The sequence below is a fragment of the Aulostomus chinensis genome, chromosome 22 (genome assembly GCF_037954235.1).
Source record: "Aulostomus chinensis isolate RoL2024-O1b breed Wild chromosome 22, RoL_Achi_v1.0, whole genome shotgun sequence".
Taxonomy (NCBI): Eukaryota; Metazoa; Chordata; class Actinopteri; order Syngnathiformes; family Aulostomidae; genus Aulostomus; species Aulostomus chinensis.
In genome coordinates, this window is record NC_141341.1 from 24,435,142 (window position 1) to 24,457,763 (window position 22,622).

The window sequence follows — 22,622 nt, forward strand, 5'->3', positions numbered from 1 at the left end:
CTCCAGTGGTTTCAGAGGAACAATCGTTAGCAAACTTATCTCGACCTAATAAATATGACCTAAACTAGTTTAATGTGGCTCCTTTAAAGCAAATGATTTGTTCCAGTCTGAGTAATAGAATATAATGGTCAATGGTATCAAAAGCTGCACGAAGATCTAACAGCACAGAGACCAGTCCCTCATCTGATGCCAGTAGGAGGTCATTGGTAACTCTGAGTAGTGCTGTTTCTGTGCTATGATGAACCCTTAAACCTGACTGGAAATCCTCTTAATAATCTGTTGCTTTGGAGAAAGTCACACAGCTGTTTAGCGACTGCTCCCTCCAGAATTTTGGAGAGAAAAGGAAGATTTGATATTGGTCTGTGGTTGTCCAAAACATCTGGATTCAGAGTTTGTTTTTTGGGTTGTTGTTTTGTTTTTGGGTTTTTTTTTTTTGAGAAGGGGTTTAATTACTGCTACTTCAAAGGACTGTGGAATGTACCCAGATAACAGAGACACATTGATCATATCTAAGAGGGAGGTGCTAACTAGGGGTGAAGAGTCTTTAAGCAGCTGAGTTGGGATGGGGTCTAGGAGCAAGGGATGATTTAGAGGAGTTAAAGGACTAAGTTTGTGAAGGTCAATTGGAGAAAAGCTATCGAGGTACTGTATATGTCTGGCCCTCAAAGGTTCCTCAGGTTATCGATGACGTGGTGCCAGCTGATGGCGGGAGGAGAAGAATTTTCTCTGTAATAAGTAGAATTTTGTCATTAAAAAGTTCATGAAGTTTTTGTTACTCAAGGAAACAGGAAAACTTGGCTCAGTAGAGCTGTTGCTGTCTGTCAGGCTCGCTACAGTACTGAAGAGAAACCTGGGGTTGTGTTGCTTGCGTTCTTCTACTCATACTGAGTAGCAGGCTTCTCTAGGCATGTTTTACAAGGGCTTTCCCATAGGTTTTAAGGCTATGATGCCAGATTACATGTGACTCTTCCAGTTATCCTCTCCAGTTTTTCAGTTTATATGTTTAAGCTGTTGGGTTTCAGAGTTGTACCATGGTGCTTGTTTCTTTTGTTTTAGTTTTCTTTTTTAGTGGGGCAATATAGTCCAAAGTTGGTCCTAAGATGCCTGCTGCACTATTGATAAAATGATCAATTTGGAAGGGACTAAGGTTGACAACAGCATCCTCTGTTATAATAGGACATGACGCTGAGTTTAGTACCAATGGAATAACTTCCTTAACTCCAGCTATGACATTATCAGACAAACATCTGGAAACTACACTTTTCCTAGTGCAGTCTAGTCGATAAGTGCAAATTCAAAAGTGATTAATTGATGATCAGTTAAAAGCAAGGTCTGTGGAAATACAAGTAGATATTTGGTGAGATAGAGCAGGTCAGTGCAGTTGTCAGATATTCATTAACTATATTCTAACATAATAATTCATTAACTAAAACAGTTTTTGGCATTACAGATCTGATATTCCACGGTTAGTTTTCTTATTCTTCTGAGATAATTTGGTGATTGTGTTAATTTTGATTAGGTTTTTCTGATTGACTCCTCTTCTAATAGAATTGGAGTAAATAAACTGACGTGGTCGGGGAACAGACACAGTCTCTATTGGGGTTTGCGTGGGTAACTGCCCTTTGGCTACACAGAGAAGAGTGTAAGACGGCAGCTGTGCCTCCTGGTCTAACAACTCTGGGTTTGTCAGGGTTTTGGTTCTATAATAAACCTGGCCTGTTTCAGGAGGAGTACTTTTGGGGAAAACACTAACCCCGATAGACTTGAACTGAAATTTACACAAAAGATGAACAAGATGAGACAGGAAGCTGAGGCAAAGTAACTCCATGTACAAATCTGTTATTTTTAAAGTTTTTTTTTTTCAGTGTTTAAGCAAAACCTGTGTTCTATGTAGGCAAAGACCATATTTGAGAAAAATATGTTTATTTTGAGATGGCTTCCTATACTGCTCCATGAGTGTTCAACACAGTAGCACTAACTAGTAGTTAGCTGTTGGGTATGGGTTCTGATGCTCCATAGTACACCAGGAAGTAGAGCTTCAGTACGATTGTTTGACTCAAAAATAATGAACAATAATTCTGTCTCCTCAGGTGGAGGAGTTTAAGTATCATGAGATCTTGTTCACGAGTGAAGGTAGGATGGAGCAGGTGATTGAGAGGGGGATTGGGGCGACTTTCAGTGATGTGGGTGCTAAACCAGTCCATTGTGGTAAAGAGGGAGCTAGGCCAAAAGGCGAGTCTCTCCATTTACCGGTCAATCTACGTTCCAACCCTCATCTATGGTCATAAGTTCTGGGTAATGACCAAAAGAACAAGATTGCAAATACAACTGGCTGAAATGAGTTTCCTCTGCAGAGGGGCTGAGCGCTCCCTTAGAGATAGGGTGAGAAGCTTGGTCATTCGTAAGGGACTCGGAGTAGAGCCGTTGCTCCTCCATGTCTCCATGGCCTCCTGGATACCTCCCTTGGGAGGCTTTTCAGGCATGTCCGACCGGGAGGCAGCCTCGGGGCCAACCCAGGACATGCTGGAGGGATTATATCTCTCAGCTGGCCTAGGAACACCTCAGGATTCCCCTGGAAAAGCAGGTGGAAGTGGCTTGGGAGAGGGTGGTCTGGGCTTCCTTGCCAAAGCTGCTGTCCCTGCGACCCAGACCAACTGGATAAAGCGGTAGACGATGACGCAAAGTCTGTTTCCCAAAAAAGTTGGCATGTTCCTTTAAGTATATTAGTGGCAAAATTTTGTACTTTTAATGAGACAAACCAGACAAAGCATTAGAAAAAGTGTGTTTGTCTTTCAAGTTTAATAACCAATTCTGAATTCCCTCATGTACACAGTTACATAATAACAGACGTTAAGAGTAACTGAACCATTTGTGAATATGAAGTAATGCGAAGCAGCTGGAGAAGAGAACACATATCACTCATGTGTAACTTTATTTTGTTCTACTCTCGATAGAAACAGCTTTGTTAGATTAAATTACACACGTTTTCTGGTCACATTTCTTTCATCTGTCACTCCCAATATGGGCTCTTAAGCTATACAGAGATGCGGTGCCCAGTTAACCCCTAACCCAACCCAACATCCAGCTGAGCCTTCTTAGTTCTTCTTGGCCTTTGGCGAGTCATACTTCCTCTTGCTGGAGTACCACAGAAGCAGAGGGATGCCGATTGACGGCAGAGTCATCACACCAAACGCAGCCCAGTCCAGCTGCATGAGAGAATGATAGAGGCAGATGGGGGGGGGGGGGGGGGGGGTGTTTGTAAACAACAAGAGACAGGTGTTCCAGTTTTATGTTTGTAAGTGACTGGACAATATTTTTTTTCTCATTGATTATTCAAGAGGTTTTCAGTTTTGGAATGTTTCCTGATGCCACCATAAATCAAGGGGTGGTTTATCAAAGGTAATAGCATTAAAACATTTACACCAAACCAACTGGTAGGTGGACTTAACACCCATTTTACACCCTGATACACCCTTCCATAGAGCTCAACAGTGTGGTAATGGAAGTAAAAATCCCAGCCATATTCTCCTTTGAGAAGTTGATTATTAGTCATCATACTGTAACCATCTGTGGTCAACTCACCAAAAATGAGTAGCTTGTATACAATGGTATTTGCCTCTGTACTGACCTGAGAACAAGGTTTTATTTATAATCAAACCCAGAATTTCTACACTCCATGATCCTTGGATGTATCAATGTCATCTCTGATTGGTAAGGTGGGCTGTTACCATGGAAACATTTCCTGAACTCATAAGTCTGCCATTTTGAGTTTCAAGCGTTCCTGCTGTCATTTGAGAGCACCAACCCGAAAGAAACAGGACTTTAATTTCTGAGGAAAAATGTTGAAGATTTTGATAATATACATTCAGTGTCAGCAATCACGGAAAAAAAAGATCAGTTTTTGGCAGAATGTAATAATGTTGGGTTGGAATTTTTATCTGCAATGGCTTATGGGTAGGGATAGGAACCGAGAATACCCAGGACTGGTATTATTTGGTACCAGTACATGATTGGGTCAGTACTGAAGAAACATTACGCTCCTTGTCAAACAGACACGATTGGTATTCATGGAATGTCACGTTAATTAATCTAACCTAGCTGGCGACTGGCCCCAATGATTTTGAAACTGCCAATGCCACACAAACTTGAGTAGCACCTTTGATAAACCACCCCTTGATTCATCATAGCTTCGAACTCTCTCTGAGCAATCATTTTAATTCTGATAGTAGCTGTTATCAATACAGTCAAGTGTTTGGCGATTTTGTTAGGTGATGTTGGAGCTATTAAATCAAGAGTTTTAGCAGCTCTGAGCTGTAGTATAAGCATACAAGTTAACATGTAACATTATTAAGCTGAGCTGTGTTTAGTCACTATTTTAGAATGTTAGGAGTTTAGACGTCTTCTCAGAGCCAGACAAACGTGTACCTGAGAACAACTGTACTGTGAAAGCTGCGCAAACAAGTGTTTCTCCGAGCAAATTCTATACCTCGTTCAGAACACAGACAAACTATATATAAACATGACACAAAAGTTTTTCCTGTCAAGGTTTTACTTTCTGCACCAAACTATAGAATATAGTATCAATAACAGTACTGTTAAGTATGGATATAATTATTGATACCAATGAAATCCTAACACTACCCATGCCTTCTCATGGGGTGAGTAGTTCCTCAACTTTTATGAGGATTATGTGCACGTATTTATGAATATTCTCAGTCATTCAGGTCATCATAATCCTCAAAATTGATCAGTATAGGCAACTGGACTCACCTCTTGCAAGTTAAGATGTTTCACCTCAGAGGCTATATTGATCAATTTTGAGGATTATGTGCACAGTTTCGTATTGTATATTTGCCTTACTCTATTTGTACTTAATGAAATATTCTTTAGTCACGCTTCATCTACTGGCAGGTTGACTTGGTTCCTTCTTAAAAACCCTTCAACATGGATTAGATGAAATGGTCACTGGAGAAATTGAATGGGAAATATAATTTGAGAACCAGAGCCACTTTAAATGGTGGCATTCACTGTTGAGCTCTATACTTGGACATGAACGGTAACCCCACTGTAATGATCACTGTTGCTCAGTTCAGTGAGAACAAATTACTCTATAACAACTCTTACATAGTGTGGAGAGAAGCGCCGGTCAAACTCCCTCTGAGCCAGGATGCCTCCCTGACCAGGGGCGCTGGTGTATCCAACCTACAGGGTCAAAAAAGACTTTAGCATCCTTCCCTTCTAGGCTTATATACATTAACTGCTGTGATACATGAAGATTAATCAAACAATTTTACCACCACTTGGCCTCCCTCATGGGCCACATAGCTGACAGTAGCAGATGTGAAGTTAAAGTATCCAGCCTTTAGGGGGCGCAACACCACAGTGTGAGAGACATTGCTGGCTCTAAATGCTCTAATGTTAAGGTTGACAACTATTGCAGAAACCTGGAGCAAACACATAAAGATAGGTCAAGAAATTTGGAAATTTTTGTATGTAGATTAATTCAATGATGCTATAATAGAAACCATTCTAAAAGAGTAACATCCTCCTCCTTGCGATCAAATGAACACGCATCCTGAGTAAGCCTCTGAAAACGGCCTTTGATGGGGTGATGTGAAGCTACAGCAACAACAACAACTGCAGGATGGACATCATTCACAAGGCGTTCAGTTCAAGGATACGGTGCGATCCTATCCCATTTCACATTCAGCATTCCAGAAACAATTCCAAAGTCCTCTGGGGGAAAAGAATCATCTGAAAGCTCCACCTCCAGAGCAGCACTATAGAGACAGACACAGCAGATATACAAGGCTGGAAAAAAAAAGACATTGAGACAAATACCTTTGAAAAACTGCCGCAACATCATGTGGCTTTAATCTTATTGAGCTGGGACACTGACCATTAAGTTCTTATATCTTCCAAAAGTCCAAACTTGCATCTTTAATCTCTGGCTTTGCATTATTTATGATGTGGACATAAACGCTGACAGAAAGAAATGACAATAATAGGGACTAATGGCAATGGTAGCTCATTTTTTTTCCAAAAGAAATTGTATTAGGGATGCACAGATTGTTAAATTCTAAAATATTCATTGGGCGAGAGGCAGGCTTCACCCTGGATGGGTCACCAGTCCGTTGCTGGGCCATCAGGAGCAATTAGGAGCTCAGTATCTTGCTCAAGGATACTTCGACATGGTCACCAGGGGAAGTTAGGATCGAATTAGTGACCTTTCAGTTGCTAGATGGCCACTCTATCTCCAAGTCATGCCACCCCCTGGGTAAAATATCAAACAAATAATAATTTCGCCAATAGCTTAGCTTTGTTTTGCCGATGCTGATGTTTGTGCTATCATTGATTGCATGTGTATACGATGAAGCTGCTCTGATGTAAGCAAAAAAATGTCAATCTGTATCTTTATAATCTGTAATATTTGATCACACTCAGGCCAATCCCAACCTGGAGCCCACATTGTAGATGTTGTATTGCAGAGTGAGGTCACGGCCCTCCACGGCGTAGCGGTTCAGCAGGGATTTAGAAGCCAACAAACGAGCTCCTTCTTCTCCGTAGCCCAAGCCAAGAAGGGTCAGGACTAAAAATGTATGAAGCATCATTCTCATCTGGAATATTAAGCGCAGTGAGTTAAAGTCTGCCAAATACTGATACAGTGTAAAGTCAACAGTATGTGGCTATCCCCATCTCTGAGACCGGGGTCATTGTCCCCATTTAGGAAGATGCCTTCACGAAATTCCTTTGTAGTGATCACGGGTCAGTTTGATTTCACTGAATGTATACAACGGTTGAATAAACTGATTAGTCCCAAGGCCATTTGCACAAAATTGTCTATATGGCAAAACAACTGCAATTAGTCAAAGTTTGGTTTACCTGGGTTAAGTTACACATACTTAACACGACAGCTATCCAAACGAGGAATGCAATTTGTTAAAAATAAATAAATACGTGTACAATTAAAAAAAATACCGTAAGAATAAATAGATAACGTAAAACTAAAGAAAAGCTAAACATTTAAGCTTGCATTAAACATTTCCATTTGACATAATGATCATTCTACTGACGATTACAGACGCTTACGTGGACCAAAGGAGACGTTAGCTTTCGGTGACAGAATAATGCTAAATTACGCTCAGAATCGAAATCAATATTACAGAAATGGAGCACACAATGTTTAAGTAAAATGTCTAAAAATACAAATTATAAAAGAAGTGGAAAAGAGTTACTAGGAAGTCTGTGGTCATACTGTTACCGTAGGTATCTTCCTCCGATTCAAGTCGTTGAAGGAGCTTGAAATGCGCAGGCTCAGTAGCTTAAACCGCTGTTTGCATGACGTGTACCGGGGGAGATTTATACTAGCCCCACACAGCGTAGCGCCCCTGATGTCTTGGAGGAGGTATTATCTACAAATCTTTCAAAATTTTAACTCAGTAAAAACAGTTTATTTGAAAGGAAAAGTAGTCATTTTCTTTTCATCCAGTTTTTTACAGTGATATTTGACTACGTCTATCTATCGATCGATCTATCTATCTATCTATCTATCTATACGTATAATTGAACATGTTTTACGTTGAATATGCTCATCTCAAGTATACATACTTGAGATATATTACATTTATAATAAATAATGTAATTGGGTAAATAAGTGCAACATTTCACATGAAAATAGAGCGTGTGTGTGTGTGTGTGTGTGTGTGTGTGTGTGTGTGTGTGTGTGTGTGTGTGTGTGTGTGTGCAATTGTCAATATCTTTATAGCTTAACTCAGTGGATGTAGAAACTTCTTCATATGTGTGACACTGATACACATATGAAAAATCACCTTTATATTCATAATACTTCTATGTATTTAGAGGAGTCTTAAAACTTAGGTTTCGATGCACACAGAATGGTGAAATCTGTGTCAGACTCAGAGATGTCTTTAATTATCCTGACTAGTCCCTAGTAAAGGTAGAAAAATGGTGGCTCTATCATTTGCTTGATCCTATATTTTTCATAATGCAATCTGAGGGCATCTGTCACCCAATTCCAACCTTCAAAACTGCAGTTGACAGTGCAGGCTTTGGCTTAGACATTTGTGATTGGCCTCTAACATCAAATCAACCTGATGACACTACTTTGACGAGTTTTTGATTCTTAGGCTAGACTCTCCCCCAGAGTCATAGACTTAGGGCTATGTAGTAATTAATCGTCATTACAAATGTAAAACTGTTAATGTGTGCTCTAACAGCATATTACAAATTTCCCAATGTGAACATTCAGACTCTGCAAGCTGTTGGTAAGGATGGATAGTACTGACAAACGGAAGTATGCCATGCCATCTCTAACAAAGACAGCATGCCTCTTGGATTCTGATGCATTCTTTTTGCTTTAATGAATGTCCTTGTGTTATTACAGTAGCAATGCCTGTTGTTTTTTTCTACACACAGGGTAATGCATGTGCATAATATATTAGTTATATACAGTACTGTACAAGACTCAGGGTTTGGAATGCTGAAAAAGAACTGTATGAAATGAGGCACAACAGAGGTGGGGGCTTTTTGAGTGCAAGAGGTTTCCTGTGGTCGATCCATCGGGAAGATTTTCATGACACATGCCAACCGTCCAAAAAGCAAGTCTGCAAAGCACTGAACTTAAAACAGCATGAACAGAAATATATGTCTAATGAAGATTACAAACAAAAACACAAACTTTTTAGATGTATTTCTGTACATAATATTGAAAAATATGAAGATCGAAACAGTGACAGTAGCTAAAAGAGGCAAGGCATCGTGTAAGCAGAGGTTAAACAGCTGGGAAATTGGGTTCTCTAAGAGTATCCCTGGCTGGAAAGGCTCCACTGTGGAAGATCATGGAACTACATGCACTTGATAAATTCCAACATGAATAAATGATTAACGCATCAATCCTCAATACCAAATAATATAAATACTCTTCTTTTATGTAGGTTTGTCCACAGCATGCAAGCATGTCTCCATTACATTAGTGACCAGCAAAGTCATGCTGTTGCAACATATTTTAGATGGGAAAGCACTGAATGCAGACAACAACAAAAAAAATAGAGCAGAGGACCAAGGATGAACCCATGAAATTTTAGGGTGGATCAGTTGTTCCCCAAAGAAAAGCATCCATTGTCCATTGTCTTCCACTTATTCCTATTAAGGGTCGCAGGGGCCTGGAGCCTACCCGGAGAGAACCCACGCAGGCACAGGGAGAACATGCAAACTCCACACAGAAAGATCCCGTGCCTGAGCCGGGACTCAAACCCGCAACCTTCTTGCTGTGAGGTGACAGTGCTAACCACTACACCACCGCGCCGCCCCCAAAGAAAAACGAATATAAAAAAATGCATTTTTGCCACTGGCCCTGCGATGGACTGGCAACCAATCCAGGGTTTACCCCGCCTCTCGCCCGAAGGCTGCTGGGATAGGCTCCAGCCCCCCTGTGACCTTTAACAGGATAAGGGGTAGAAAATAGATGAATGGATGGGTGGATTTTTGCTATGATATACAGATCTTCCCTAAAATGTAAAGGGTTCTTTGTTTTCTCATACAACTCCCCCCAAGTTTAGTGAAAATCAACCTAATAGTTTTTACATAAGCCTGCGAGCACAAAAATAAAAAGCATTCTTATCAGAGGTAATTATTGTGAATACTGTAGTGCCAGTCTTGTTTTTTGCTCTCATTAGGTTTTTTATCAAACTTTATAATGACACCAATTTAGTTTCAGTTCCCTGCCATTACAAAGTAACTGCTAATGATTTAAATATCTGTAAACTGACAACAAGGATTATTTGGAATTCAAAGGTTCAGTAGAATGAGCATAAAATGAAGAAAAAGCAATTGAAATACAAGATATTGCTAAGCATGACTCTAGGGTAACACAAACCTCACATACTTCAGGCTTTTGTTCAATCAGAAGAAAAAGTGCATGAGATGGTATCCAACGGCTGAATGGAGCATGAATAGGAACAAAAATCTGTCTCACAAACAAACCTGTGATATGTCATCAATCTTCAGATGGAAGCAAAACAATGAATGCTTAGATTTTAGCAGCAAGTTTCAAGACAAGAAAATCAAAAAAATTACACAAGCATTTCCTTTTTTGAACAAGTTAGTGCAACTTCACATTTGCTTGTATTATATGACAGTACATTCCCACGAATACAGACAGTGTCATAAATGGCTGGTGCACAGGACAGAAAGATCAAGACATAAAATGACTGGGCTCAGTTTTCCTTGCAGAGAGTCATTAGAAAGTTGCCATTGTCAGCATACACAAATGTTTAACCACAAAAAATAGACACCCCAAAAAAGTATATTTTAGCACCTAATGAAAAAAATTGCAAAAAAAAGCTCAACTCCTGGGAAGGATTAATGTTTAGCAGAGTGAAGGTGGATAGACTGCTTCTCCCATTTGGACAACAAGACAATTGTTCTTCTTTCTCATTCCTTCTTCTGTCAACTCTTTGCTTTTACATCAGAGGAGGTCGATGTGCTTTCAGGACTGCCAGAATGGAACACCATGTGTGAACCGTCAGGCCCTAATCTCGTGTCCAAGGGAGAAGCATTATTGCTGCGCTGGCTGGCTGTCAAGCCACAATAGTCCGCCATCACTTCACTGTAGGAGGGTAGAGGACACTCAAACTTTGCATTAACATTGTTGGTGAATATTTGTGGTTTCACACTGTGTAAATAAATGTCTATGAGGTCACTCTTAAAAATGGTCCGGTTAGGGGGAGCACGAACGGAGGCTCGGCTCAGCTCCAGCTGCTGTTCTGGTGGACGAAGCTGTAAATTGCAGGAACCCTTGTAGGGCGGCAACTCCTCGCCATCTGACAAACAGATAATGGGGGGAAGGTTGATAATCTCCTGTGGCAGCACAGGGTAGGTGGGCTGGAAGCGACATAGTTGTGGCTGCATCATGAAAGATGGCAGGTGCCTGTTGAGGTGGCCACACATTCCCTAAACACAAATACACAGAGCAAAAGAACCCATTTTTAAATAAGACATAAGTAGGCGGATAGTAAGCAGATAGGGTGAGCGATCTTTCCTTCATATTGAGAGCCACAATGCTTCATTTTTTGTTGTTGTCAGAGCTGGCTTTAAGAGCCTCATTGTGAAATTCAGCTTGTGGGTAGGTAGTAGCTAAGCTAACAACAATTTTGTCTGTGCTCATTGCTGTATTTACACTACGTTTTCATCTCACCTGTTTTCACTGATTATACATTTTTGTAACAAGTGACACACACCTTTACCTCGCGATTTCTCTGCAGGGTCATCACACTTTTTGACTACACATTGGCGTCCTGGGGGGCGGATTAGGTCATTTGAATATCATATGTTGTTTACTCAAAAGGAGAGTTGGAGGAAGGACATGATGCTGAATGTGCTTTCTCTGCATGGTAATAGTATGACCTACCCGTTGTGTAGTGCGGTCACCCTGGGTGTGGTTGAGCCTGCTGAGGAAGGCCAGGGCAGACCGTCGGTAGTGGTTGAGTAGGTAAATGATCACAACTGTCATGAAGGTCATCACCAACACGATTATTATTATCTGAACAAACTCCAGTTCAGCTGAATACAGAGAGAAGAAAGGACAAACAGGGAATTTTAAATAATAAATGGTTACAACAAAATGTATTAGAACTGCGTTCAATATTGCACAAAGGAGCGCTGGTTGTAGCAGAGGCTATGCCTGCACTACTCATGGGACCTGGAGGTAATGCAATGTTCTTAGTGCTACAAGCTACAAACAAATTTTAGTCATACCAGCTCAGATGGTCATGGTGGCAGGTTAATGACACCAGAACAGTTCTGCCCAGGGCTGAGACTGAACATTACTGGAAGAGCATATTGGAGAATTAGGCAGCACATAACACCAATGCTCAGCGGTTAGTGAGCACACCACAGGGATATCCCAGAAACAAGGTCGTATAACCATCTCAACGACAGACATCCAAAACAGTTTCAGGTATCAAAAGCTGGACAGCATTGGGCCCTGACATGATCCATACCTACTGGCTACGGAAACTAACTATGCTCCATGAGTACCTTTACATGGATTTCATCAAACTGTATCCCAGGAATGAGCGAGACATCTATTCACTGATCCACATCACCAGGATTTACCTCAAGGACATAAGAATGTAAGTCAAATTGTGTTTGGATGGTATCAAAGAGAGGAAGATGATCAGAACAGTGTGAGTTGAACTACAGCATTTCAGATGTTCAGGACAGCAGCAAGTACCTTGGGATTCCACAGACAAATAGGAACCATGAGGAGGCCACATACAGTCACAGCAAAATACCTCCAAAGAGTTAGGCAGGTCCTGGGAATTTAGCTCATGAGAAGAACAAGGTCCAGGCCATCACCATGTACACACTGCTATAGATACCCCACTGTATAATAAGATAGCCAAAGGAGGAAATAGAGGCCACTGATATCAAGGCAACAAATGGAAGGTTTCATGCCAAGTCCAGCACATAAGACTGTACATTAAGTGGAGCAAGGGAGGCCCGCCGGGATTTATGAGCTTCAAAGCCACTGTCCAGGACAACACAACCAAGATCCAGGAATACACCAGGAAGATGGCCCCCAAAGGTCAACTGCTAATTGAATAACTCAGACAGCAGAAACCTGACAATTTAGGGGAGGATGGACCATCATGAAGGGACAGGCACAGCACGAATCAATGACAAACAGAAGAAGTGGCTAATATCAAGAAATCCTACCAGTGGCTGGAGAAAGCTGGACGGAAAGACAGTACAGAGGCACTACTCATGGCAGCACAAGAGCAGGCAACGAGTGCAATATCAACAGAGGCCATGTCTACCACACCAGAAGGACTCCAGATGCAGGCTGTGCAAATACACGATCATGTTGATGACAAACAAGAGAAGGAGGTAGTGGTGACATGTCCACCCTCAGAGGGTGGTGGTGGTGTGTGACTAGGTCTTGGTTTTTTATACAAAAGTTTATACCCAACCAATCAGCTGAAATATGAAGAGATGAACTGAATGTCTGGTCTTAAGAATGGGGTTGGTGTGGTGGGCATACATTTCCTTGACCCATCTAGGCTGATCCAATGTATATACTCACATTCACACAAACACACACTGTTTAATAACTGAGACTGAGCAAAGGCACTCTGTTTGGGTTGAGCAGACAAACACCATCTCTCTTGCATAATTAGCTGTGTCTCTAATCCCAATGAAACATTAAATAAATATTTATTTGTACATTTTAGTCTTACTTTAAATAAAAGCTTTGACAACTATATGAGCCATTTTTTGGACAAATTACATTAAAAACAAAATTACAGCCACACCAGTATGTTAATAGTAATATCCATTCCTTAATCTGGCATTCATTCACTGGGATGACTATTTTTCAGTTTATTCTTGTGGTGGGAGTATAGTCAGCTGGTGCTATACCTTGGACAGTGTAATATTTCCAACGTAACAAAGCAGGTTTCTACAACACCACTAATGAACTTCCATTCCATAACCTTTCTGTGGCTTTGATAAAATGTTAACTACCGTACATCCTCTGAAGCGTCAGTTTAGACAATAAATAAATCTAGAAATCCATGTGAAAATGTACATATATTTAATTAAATGACTAACAAACCACATGGTTTGATACACCATAAACATGTAAATCAATAACCAAGCTAAGCTTTTCTCTTGATCTTAACTACTGTAATATTCAGGTATTACTGACTGTTCCAGTGGTGTTCCAGCCTTATTAATTTTCAAAAACCTTTTCAGGCCAGGAAATAGCTATCTTCATTTCTCATTACTTTTCTAGGTTTTTCCCATGACTGAACTCTGTCCCTTATCTGTATATGACAGTGTATACATGAGTAAAGAGAAAGGGCACCAAAGGGCCATTCACTGCACTTCATATATAGGGTCCATCCATCCATCCATCCATCCATCAATCCATTCATCAATCTTCCTCTGCTTATCCAGGGTTGGGTCGCGGGAGCAGCAGCCTAAGCAGAGACACCCTGACATCCCTCTCCCGGGCTACTTTGTCCAGCTCTTCACGGGGGTTTCGACATGTTCCCAAGCCAGCTGAGAGACATAGTCTCTCAGACATGTCCTGGGTCTTCCCCGAGGCCTCCTACAACTTGGACGTGCCCTGAACACCTCCCCAGGGAGGCATCGGGGAGGCATCCTGACCAGATGCCAAAGTCACCTCATTTGACTCCTCTTGATGCGGAGGAGCAGTGGCTGTACTCAGAGATCCTCCAAAATGGCGGAGCTTCTCACCCTGTCTCTAAGGGAGAGCCCAGCTACCCTCCGGAGGAAACTAATTTTGGTTGCTTGTACCCTGAATCAGACCGTCCAATACCCCATACTCCAAGAGCACCCCCCACAGGATTCCTTGAGGGACATGGTTGAATGCCTTCTCCAAGTCCTCAAAACAGACGCAGAATGGTTGGGCAAACTCCAATGCACCCTCAAGGACCCTGCCGAGAGTGAAGAGCTGGTCCACAGTTCCACACTCAGGATGGATATCACACTGTTCACACACTGAGGTTCAACCATCTAACACACCTCCTCTCCAGAACCGCCGAAGAGAGCTTTCAAGGAAGGTTGAGGAGTGTGATCCCATGATAGTTGGAGCACACTCTCTGACCCCCTTCTCGAAAAGGGGAGTCACCACACTGGCCTGTTGGTCCAGAGGCACTGGCAAGATAGCCTTAAAACTTATCCTTTCGTAAAACGAGAGCTGCCTATTACTCAGCATTAATAGAGGCAAATAAGACCAACCCTCGGTTTCGCTTCAGTACTGTGGACAGACTGACAGACAACCACAGCTCTACTGAACCAAGTATTCCTGTTTCCCTGAGTAGCAATGACTTCATAGAGTTTTTTTTAATAACAAAATGCTACTTATTAGAGAGAAAATAAGTAGACTCATGACCTCAGGGGGCCTTAGAGGCACCTGTAGGACCAGACATACACCTTAAAGTTTTCTCCCATTGACCTTTATGAGCTTACAATAATTTCCTCCTCTCCCTCATCCACCTGTCTTCTAGACCCCATCCAAACTAAGCTGCTTAAAGACTCTTTGACCCTAGTTAGCACCTCTCTCTTAGATATGATCAATGTGTCACTGTTATCTGGTTACATCCTACAGTCCTTTATAAAGTAGCTGTTATTAAACTCATTCTCCAAAACAAAAACAACAACAAAAAAAACCTCTGGATCCAGAAATTTTGGCCAACTACAGACCAATATTAAATCTTGGTTTTCTCTCCAAAATTCTGGAGACAGCAGTTACTAAAGAGCTTTGTGACAGGAACTTTCCACAGGAACTGCTTATTGGAGGATTTCCAGACAGGTTTCAAGGTTCATCATAGCACAAAAACAGCACTAGCAAAAGTTGCAGTTTTTTAACCCTGGCCCCCAGATCTACTGTAAGGAACCTAGGGGTTATCTTTGATCAGGATCTGTTCCTCTCCTACATTACACAAATATCCAGGACTGCTTTCTTCCATGTACGTAACATCGCTTAGATCAAACAAATACTGTCTCAAAAAGGTCAAAGGTTCATTTCTTGTCACTCAGTTAGGCAGCCCATTACAGAGCGAAATTTGTACTCAGGTCCGATGCAAGAATAAAGGCAATAAAAAGAGGTTCGAAACAACACAAAACACATAACAACACAGTGCAGTTGGGCGAGCAGACTATTTTCCACAGGATCGCAGCGAATAAATGACAGAAAAGGGTAGTACATTATGTCTCACAAAGGGCATGTAGTGCTTAATTTAGTCCATGTTAAAAGCATTGAAAGTGCAGTTTGGGGGTGTATGTGCTTGTTCAGTCTTTGTTTAAAAGTGCAGTTCAGGGGGTGGGGTAACAGTCAGTAGTTTGTTGTTGGAGTTCACCAGCCTCACCGCCTTGGGGAAGAAGCTGGATTTCAGCCTTGTTGTTCTGGCAGATAGGCAGAGAGGGGAGGAGGGCAAACAGTCCGTTGGCAGGGTGAGTGGGGTCCCTCATGATGCCGGATGCTCTGCTCCTGCACCTGCTGATGTAGATGTCAGCGATGGAGGGGAGGCAGCAGTTTGCGATTTTCTCTGCTGCCTTAACCACACTCTGCAGTGCCCTCCTGCCTGCAGTGGAGCAGTTCCTATACCAGACTGTGATACTGGACATGATGATGCTCTCCACTGAGCATCTGTAAAAAGCAATCAGGACAGTGGAGCTGAGGCCAGCGTGTTTTTAGCTTCCTCAGAAAATAGAGGCCTAGGTGGGCCTTCTTTCCTGACATGGCAGTGTGATTGGCCCAGGTGAGGTTGTAGGGAATGTGCACCCCCAAGTATTTATAACAGGGAACCACTTTCACAGTTCCTCCGATGTGCAGGGGGAGGGGGGAGGTGTGACCTCTTCTAAAATCCAGGATTATTTCCTTTGATTTTAAAATCAGATTGAGATCAGAGATCAGATTTTAAGATCAGACTACCGGAACAGATTGTTTGCTCTGCACCATTACTCAAGCAGCGCCACCTCCTATCTGAACTCAGACTCATCATCATGGGAGATTACTCCCACCACGACTGTGTCATCAGAAAACTTCACAATATGCAGCTGGTCCAAAACGCTGCTGCCCGCGTGTTGACGAGAACCAGTAGAAGAGACCATGTCTCTCCTGTACTGGCTTCTCTGCTTTGGCTTGTCAAATTCAGAATAGAATTCAAAATTCTCCTTCTAACATACCAAGTCCTAAACAGTCAGGCACCTTCATATTTGACAGAGCTCACAGTTCCTTATTACCCAGCTAGAACCCTTTGCTCCCAGGATGCAGGGTTACTTATGGTTCCGAGAGTTTCTAAAAGAAGAATCGGAGCCAAAGCCTTCAGCTATCAGGCTCCCCTCCTGTGGAACCGTCTCCCAGTTTCAGTCCAGGATGCAGACACCCTCTCTACCTTTAAGAGCAGACTTAAAAACCTTCCTTTTCGATCAGGCTTATAGTGGGTGCTGCTTAGGTTGGCCTTTAGGTATGCCGCTATAGGCTTAGACTGCTAGGGGATCTCCCATGGTGCATTAGGCTTCTCTCTCCTCCTCTCTTTCCTCTCTGTCCTCCTATATGTGTCATATATAAATCATACTCATATTTGTTACTAACTCATCTTCTTCTCCGGAGCCTTCAGGCTCCCCTCATCCCAGATCCTGAGTGGAAGGGGGCTATAGACCTGAAAAGGCTCAAGCTGCCACCTGTAGCTCCACCTGCTCACATCCCCGTCTGTCCATCAGTCTCTCCTCCTTTCTCTCTCTCTTTATCTCTGTCCCTCTCTTTCCTTCTGCATATCTGTCTTCCTACATTATCTGCCTTTGTCTCTGCCCCACTTTCCTGCCTTCTTTCCCCCCAACCAGTCAAAGCAGAAGGCCGTCCCCATTGAGCCTGGATCTGCTCGACGTTCCTGTCTGTTGAAAGGAAGGTTTTGGTCGCAGCTGTTGCCTGATCTGCTTGCTCATGGAGAACTGTTGGGTGTAAATTCATTGAAGGAGTGTGGTACTAGACCTGCTCTACTTGTAAAGTGTCATGAGATAACTTTTGTGATTTTGCGTTAAATAAATAAAATTGACTTGACTTGACATGATTGCTAGGGTGAGTGGCCGAGCAATCATGCGTGTGGAAGGTGTATAAGAGGGGGCTCAGGATGCAACCCTGAGGGGTGCCGGTTTTGAGGGTGATGGAGGCAGAAGTTGTGTCGTGGATCTTGATGGTCTGCGGTCTGTTTATTAGAAAGTCCAGTATCCAGTTACAGAGGTAGGGTTTGACTCCGAGCAGCTGCAGTGTGTTAATTAAGGTCTATGGGATGATGGTGTTAAATGCAGAACTAAAATCCAAAAAGAGCAGTCTGACATAGGAACCCTTGGTCTCCAGATGTGTAAGGACTGTGTGGAGGACAAATGAGATACATCAGAAGTGAACCGGTTCTCTCTGTAGGCGTACTGGTGGAGGTCTGTGGTGATGCAGAGGGGCGCCCCAGTGCCCGTGTCTGCGCAAGGGAAAACTCAGTCCAGTGTTGTTCATCCTCTTTGTGGTTTTTTTGAGCTACTCTGTCAGGTCCCTTCCCAGGACCTGTATATCTTGGGTGACCCTACCAGGGGCATAAAAGCCCCCAGCAACTTAGCTCCTAGAATCACTGGGACATGCAAACTCCTTCACTGCAATAAAGTAGTGGTTTAAGGAGGAGATATTATATCAGGGTATAGACTAGTATTGATGATGTTACTTAAATACTCCTATCTGCATTAAAAGCACCAACTGAGCAGGAGGAAAGATTTGTTGAGTGGAGAAAATGTATCCTAAAGTATATTTTCACCCTAAAATTAACCCTACACAAACCTACCCCAGTTTTTCCAGGATTTCTATTTGTGTTTGAAAATGCTATTCAGTATTTTGTTTGTGTGTGATGTTACATACACTTCAGATCCAGTTTTATCCAGCAATTTTTTTTTAATGAATTCTTGAATCTCTCTAAATTATGTTTGAAATGCACTGCCTTATGTTGTGTAATTTTTTTTCTAAACCAAAGTGTCTATTGCTTTGAGCTTGGGCATAAAACACGGACAACCATGAGCATGCATGCGTTTGTCTAAGAATAGCGTGAGAACAAAGAAAAAGCAGGGAGGAGACACAAAGCCTCAGACACAGTGACAGACAAACCTTCACCTTTCACCATTGACCTGGGGGAGGAGCAACCTGAGTCAGCAGCTGGGTATAATGAGGAGTCTGGTGCATTGTAAATCAATCTTGTGTGCGTGTGCATGTGCGTGTGTGTGTGTTTGTGTGAGCATCTGAGTGTGTTTCATCTAGTCAAATTCCTCAATAACTGGAGCCGACACTTGAGACTGTCTGTATAGTTCAAGACAAAGTGATGTCATTACAATCATTAAGATCATCACTGCCAACAGAGCAGTTTGTTATCAGCCATGATTCACCTCTGCACTCTGTGCCAAATAAACTTCTGCTCTTTTGTTTGCTCAAGGAACAAGAATGAGGCCCCATCACTGTTAAACCCCATAGCAGACAACATCTGAGCAGACAGCAGAAAACAGTTTCCATTTTCTTAATTTGTGAGCGAGTCAAATCAATTACATACTAACATGTACATCAGTGTTTGTTTTATGTTAATGATAGGAAGAATTTGGTCAAAAATACTACAGAAATCATTGCACCACAGTGGCTCAAGGTACAGTTCTGAGGCCTGAGGGCCAAAAAAAAGGGAATTTGAAAATACACTTTTAACAGATGGCACTTGGAATAAATAGGACACCATACTAGCACACAGTATCCAGCAATACCTGCTCCACATTATTGCAATAAGACAAAATCAGACATTGGTAGTGACAACAAGAGCAACATGATCTACTCAACTATAGGTCCTACTGGTAATCACATCTACTGGTCACAACTGCTGTTGGTTTTTTCACTGTATAGCATTAAGTAATGCTGGTTTTGCTGCACAAAATATTATTATTATTGTTACCCATCCATCCATTTCCCTCCACTTATCCTGTTAAGATTTGCAGGTGGGCTGGAGACTATCCCAGCAGCTTTTCACGCAAGGCGGGGTACACCTTGGACAGGTTGCCAGTCCATCGCAGGGCCAACATATAGAGACAGACAACCATTCACACTCACAGCCAGGCCTACGGTCAATTTAGAGTATCCAATTATCTGAGTTCCATTTGCATGTTTTTGGACTGTAGGAGGAAGCCGGAGTACATGGAGAGAACCCACGCAGGCACAGGGAGAACATGCAAACTCCACACAGAAAGACCCCATGCCCGAGCCAGGGCTTGAACCCAGAACGTGTGAGGCGACAGTGCTAACCACTGCATCACCGTGCCGCCTATTATTGTTGTTGTTATTATCATTATTCTGAACAGTGTTATTATAACATAAGGTTCTTTGCATTGTTGCTTTATCACTATTCATTCCTGAATTAACTTCCCCTTGTCTTGTCAACCATAATGCCGATTTCATAACAAAACTAATATTTGGTCCATGGTATTTTTGTCCTCAGGCCCTAATTACACCTCCAAGCAGTTATGAACCACCTCTTACACCCAAGTGCAAGTTGTAGTATGTGGCTATTGCGCACAAAGAGATGAGAGGTGACATCTGATATTTGGAAATAGCGCAAAGGAGCAGAGTAATTCATGCACTGTCAAGCACATATCACATCCAATCACCAAGGTAGCACAAAAGAACAAACATTTCTTACACCGGGAGTTGCTATACACCATGTATAGACAACAAAGTGTAATTCTGATCAAGTTTATTACATCTAGCTTACTTCCTGTAAACATTTTGAGGTGCGATGACTAATATAAGCTCTTAATTTGTCCATTCTACTGCCCTCCATAAAGGTTGGTTAAACTAAGCCTCATATTGACAGTGTTATTCTGCTCACAGTCAAAAAACAAAAGTCACAACATCCATCCATATTCTATATATTAAGAGTCGCAGGGGGTTTGGGGGCTGGAGACTGTCCCAGCTGACTTTGGGTGAGAGGCAGGGTACACCCTGGATGGGTCACCAGTCCGTCGCAGGACCATATATTTGAACAGTAAATACTGAAATGTAGATAACTTGAACCTTGACTGGAATGATAATTACACAGAGAAATACACAAAGAGATTGTGTGCTGTGTATATTGCTGTCTAGAGTGATAGTAGACATGCACAGCTGACAGATTCCTGCTGCATCCACTCCAGTGCTCCTCGTGTACACACACATAAGCCATAACAGACACAAGAAACTGACCCTTGACCTTCCTCATTTACATGTAACTCAAATGCTTAAGCTATGACTGAACTGACAAACAAAATTACATTTTTATATTTTAAAATAACAAACAAAGAATCCGTCCATATCCCATAAAACCAAGAAAATCACTGCACATTTGACTGTGTCTGATGTCCATGTGCAGCAGAGACCAGGCTGTTAAGTATCTGGCATAGAGAAGGGTGGACTCCTCCGCAGCCGGCCTATCGTCACAGACAGTCGAGCCAACAGCACGATACTATCAGTTATACAATACTGTATCCCCCCTCGGCGGTTTCAGTGGGCTCTATCCAAAAAGCTGTTCGTTTGTAAAAGCCTCCATGTATTAGCCCACCAACAGGAGGACTCCTGGAGGGGTTCGAGTCCTAGCCATTCAAGACGATGAGCGCTGCCTAAGACACTACGCACATCACGGGCTCGTCAATACTCCGGTGACGAGTCTTACACGTTCCAATCAGAGGTGGTGCTAACAAATGAGCGCATGGGTGAACACTGGCTTACTAGTTAGCCTATGTCACATCTTAATGCAGGCGGGACACCTTTATTTTTTTAACCTTGCCTGGAACTGTTCTGTGTGTGAGACCGAAGACTTACATATATCCATGCCCTGTGAATGGGGTCCGGTGCAGGTGCAAGACCAAAAAGCATTTGACTTGCTGAAGCTTCCAAGGGCCGAGACAGGGAGCGCCTGAACGCCAAAGAACTGAGCGGCAGCCGGGAGCCGAGGGGCGGAGAGGATCGAGAGCTCCAGCTGCCTGTCAGCGCCAAACCCGAGCCTCCGCAGAAAGCCTACATCACGACTCTGGAACCCCGTTCGGTACATGGACAATCCTCATTTTAACACAGACGACTGTGGTAAATAAAATCCCTTCTCCAACCTCGCGGTGCTTCAACTAAACAGCAGCGTGTGTATGTGTGTGTAAGTGTGTGTGTTTGGTGGGACACGCTCTGATTTACAGCCCGCCTCTTCTGTCTGCTGTCAGTGATCCGTGGGGGAGGAAGTGATGGGGACAATGGACAGAGAAGGGAGGAGGGAAGCCCCTAGACTAGACAGTCTTCATCTAGACAGCAGCTGATAAAGGTCCCCTACCACTGACCATGACCACTGGCAGACATTATAGAAGACAAACGGTGGCCAATGCTGCCACAAAGCCCCTGGCTGCCATAAAGACATAAAGAAAGAGATCCTGAGATACACAAAAGGCACAGGTGAATGAATGCAGTCTTCATTGTATTTGTGAATATTCTCAGTTATCCAGGTCATCGTAATCCTCAAAAATGATCAAACAAGGCAACTGGACTCCATCCTCTTGAGGACTGAGGAGAAGATTGAGTCCAGTTGTCTAGTTTGATCATTTTTTGAGGAATGCAGTCTTCAATTCCTGATAGAAGACTCATAAACATGCACATTAGTATGAGAATAATGCATGTTTGTAGGAGACAGGATAGCATCCATCTCATGCAATACTGAGTGCAGCTCAGCCACTAAACCACAAGGGGAGAATGTGTAGTTTCATTCTATCCATCCATCCATTCTCTACCGCTTATCCTGTTAAGGGTTGCGGTGGAGCTGGAGCTTATCCCAGCTGCCTTTGGGCGTGAGGCAGGGTAAACCCTTGTTGGGTCGCCAGTTCATTTCAGGGCCAACACATATACATGTACACAAACTCGCACGCACACGTACACGCATGCACGGGCACACTGGAACCTATCCCAGCAGCTTTCGGGCCCATTGCACGGCCAACACATATAGACAGACAACCATTCACTCTCACAGTCATACCTACGGTTAAGTTAGAGT

The 22,622-nt window shown here is 42.6% G+C and overlaps 2 protein-coding genes across 5 annotated transcripts; both read right to left on the reverse strand.

Moving 5' to 3' along the window:
* Positions 1–2,763: 2,763 nt before the first annotated feature.
* ssr2 (signal sequence receptor, beta) lies at positions 2,764–7,326 on the reverse strand. 4 transcript variants are annotated; one of them, XM_086192786.1, is made up of 6 exons: positions 7,236–7,318; positions 6,457–6,617; positions 5,682–5,780; positions 5,295–5,403; positions 5,125–5,202; positions 2,764–3,206 (listed from the first exon to the last, which is right to left on the reverse strand). In XM_086192786.1, exons 1-6 carry the CDS (start codon positions 7,251–7,253, stop codon positions 3,096–3,098), a joined length of 576 nt encoding a protein of 191 aa, XP_086048912.1. In that variant the 5' UTR covers positions 7,254–7,318; the 3' UTR covers positions 2,764–3,095. The 4 variants fall into 4 exon arrangements, with proteins under 4 accessions (XP_086048912.1, XP_086048915.1, XP_086048916.1 ...); XM_086192789.1 differs by having other exon boundaries at positions 7,256–7,310; XM_086192790.1 differs by lacking the exon at positions 7,236–7,318 and adding an exon at positions 7,090–7,210.
* Positions 7,327–8,369: 1,043 nt separating this feature from the next.
* On the reverse strand, positions 8,370–21,803 carry LOC147241213 (protein TMEPAI-like). The gene is made up of 3 exons (XM_086193735.1): positions 21,416–21,803; positions 11,429–11,580; positions 8,370–10,971 (listed from the first exon to the last, which is right to left on the reverse strand). Exons 1-3 carry the CDS (start codon positions 21,642–21,644, stop codon positions 10,468–10,470), a joined length of 885 nt encoding a protein of 294 aa, XP_086049861.1. The 5' UTR covers positions 21,645–21,803; the 3' UTR covers positions 8,370–10,467.
* Between the last annotated feature and the right edge of the window lie 819 nt (positions 21,804–22,622).